This window comes from Borostomias antarcticus (genome assembly GCF_949987555.1).
Source record: "Borostomias antarcticus genome assembly, chromosome: 14".
In the NCBI taxonomy this organism is placed as follows: domain Eukaryota; kingdom Metazoa; phylum Chordata; class Actinopteri; order Stomiiformes; family Stomiidae; genus Borostomias; species Borostomias antarcticus.
Window position 1 is genome coordinate 18,870,624 of NC_140247.1, and position 2,500 is coordinate 18,873,123.

Sequence of the window (2,500 nt, forward strand, 5' to 3'; positions counted from 1 at the left end):
TCCGATATTCCATTCAGCACATTCCAATTCCACCTGGAGCACTAGTTAAGTGTGCAAGTCACCCTCAGCTGCCATTGATGAAACTGGTTGTGAATCCTCTCCCATTCAGATAATGCTTTAGATAAGGATTAAACAAAACAAGCAAAACGACATCATGGCTCCAACACTCCGCCATTGTTGTTGATGCAGCCTCTCACATCAGTAGCCAGGAGACCAATATCCCCGAGCCGCTGTCTTTATAACGACCCTTTCTTTGGATCCAGCATTGTTGTTTTCAATATAATGTTTAGTACAACGAGGAATAGCATTGGTCAAACTGATTTTGTCGCCGGCAAATTTATGCAAAAAACACATCCGTTTTGATTACATTTCTTTCGCCTTCTCGCCCCACACAACTTCTCGTTCGATGTGCACGTCTTCATTCATGAGAGCTCATTTTATTACGTGCGAATTAATCGCGCAAATGAATCGCTCTAGGTAGGCTATGTAAAGACCTTAGGCGTTGTTTCCACCGGTGAGCATACCCCCTTCTCAACGCTTGTTGCTCTGGATTAGCAGACAGATTAGATACAGATTAGACGTCCCCCACGATGAAGGATTAGGAATCCGTAGCCCCCTGATGTCCGGGATCTGGGATTACTGGGTGTGATCGCGGTCAGCAGTTCACGATCCTCTTGTGAGAACACTGAGAGCCCTTTTCCACCAAAGGAACTCTGGTTCGTGAAACGGTTCGTTTCAAAATTCCTGGAACCTTGGTTCTGTCCAGAGAACGGGCCCGCGTTTCGACCAGTTTAGCACTGAAAAACCTACTATTTTGTGGTGCCGGTTCGGAACCAGCTTTCGGGTTCCCGAACTCATTTATTTTTGGTCGAAATGCTCGGAATCATTCAAAATTGGGTTCGCGAACCGGCACCGAACCGGTTCCCTCTTGGTGGAAAAGGCCTGTGAGAGACAGATGCTGGGGCACAGACGTGCCAACGTGGGTCACTGAATCCGCGGAAAAACACTGACTGGGCTACACTTAATGAATCATCTAGACTAGTTCATAGCCGTGTCGTTACACTCTCTCTCCACCAGGGGGAGACTGGGAGCAAGCCCGTTGTCCCGGTTCAAAACCTCACCGAAGAAAATCAGTAGAATGATTAATAGCGATGAATCATCGTCGAATGAATACTTTGTAATGGTGTACATTTAGAGTGCAAACATGTCTCTGCCTCACTCGTTCTCTCCTTCCCTCTCTCTGTCCCTGTCTCTCTCTCCTTCCCTCTCCATCCCTCTCTATCTCTCCTTCTCTCTCTCTCTCTCCCTCTCTCTCTCCCTCTCTCTCTCTCTCTCCATCCCTCTCTCTCTCTCTCTCTCTCTCCCCATCCCTCGTTCTCTGCCAGGTATCCTGGAGTTCTTCCACCACCAGTTGAAGGACATCATCGAGTACGCTGAGCTGAAGACCGACGTGTTCCAGAGCCTCCGGGAGGTGGGCAACGCCATCCTCTTCTGCCTGCTCATCGAACAGGCCCTGGTGAGACTCCCCTCCTCCCTGTGATCCTCTAGCCTTACATCTCTCCCTCTGTCTTCTTCTCCTCCCCTCCTCTACCTCCTCCCTCCTCCCCCTGGCCCCTGATCCCCTAGCCTTTCATCTCTCCCTCTGTCTTCTTCTCCTCACCTCCTCCCCCTGATCCTCTAGCCTTACATCTCTCCCTCTGTCTTCTTCTCCCCTCCTCCACCTCCTCCCCTGGCCCCTGATCCCCTAGCCTTTCATCTCTCCCTCTGTCTTCTTCTCCTCACCTCCTCCCTGTGACCCTCTAGCCTTTCATCTCTCCCTATGTCTTCTTCTCCTCTCCTCCTCCACCTCCTCCTATCCTCTTATCCTCTAGCCTCTTTTCTCTTTCCACCCCCTCCTCTCCTCTTCTTTTCTCCTCTCCATCTGTCTCCTCTCCCTTCCTCTCCCTCTATTCTCCTCTCCCTTTCTTCTCCTCTCCCTTTCCCTCCTCTCCCTTCCTCTCCCTCTCTTCTCCTCTCCCTTCCTCTCTCTTCCTCTCCTCTCCCTTCCTCTCCTTTCTTCTCCTCTTCCTTCCTCTCCCCTCCATTCTTCTCCTCTCCCTCTCTTCCCCTCTCCCCTCCTCTTCCTTCTTCTCCTCTCCCTATCGTTTACTCTCCCTTCCTCTCCTCTCCCTCTCTTCTCCTCTTCCCTCCTCTTCCTTCTTCTCCTCTCCCTTCCTCTCCTTTCTTCTCCTCTTCCTTCCTCTCCCCTCCCTTCCTCTCCTCTCACCCTTTCTCCTCCTCTCCTCTCCCCTCCTAGTAGTATTAATAGTAAAAGCAGTAGGTTCTTTATTCATCCCCAGGGGGAAAGTAGACAACAAAGTTACTCAATCTAGACTCCTCTCCCATCTCTTCTCCCTTCTTCTCCTCTCACCCTTTCTCCTCCTCTCCCATCTCCTCTCCTGCATGCTAGTGAGAGGGACTTTCAGAGCACCTCCTTGTTAATTCTGTCTCTCTCTCAGGG

General features: G+C 50.7%; 1 protein-coding gene across 1 annotated transcript in view; it reads left to right on the forward strand.

Annotated features, from left to right (window-relative positions):
* cyfip2 (cytoplasmic FMR1 interacting protein 2) overlaps positions 1-2,500 on the forward strand; it is a gene marked incomplete at its 3' end in the record, with an annotated part of 41,158 nt that overhangs the window by 33,098 nt on the left and 5,560 nt on the right. The window contains exon 25 of the mRNA XM_084449196.1: positions 1,386-1,516. Within this exon, the coding sequence (XP_084305322.1) occupies positions 1,386-1,516 (131 nt within the window). The remainder of the gene's footprint in view (positions 1-1,385; positions 1,517-2,500) is intronic.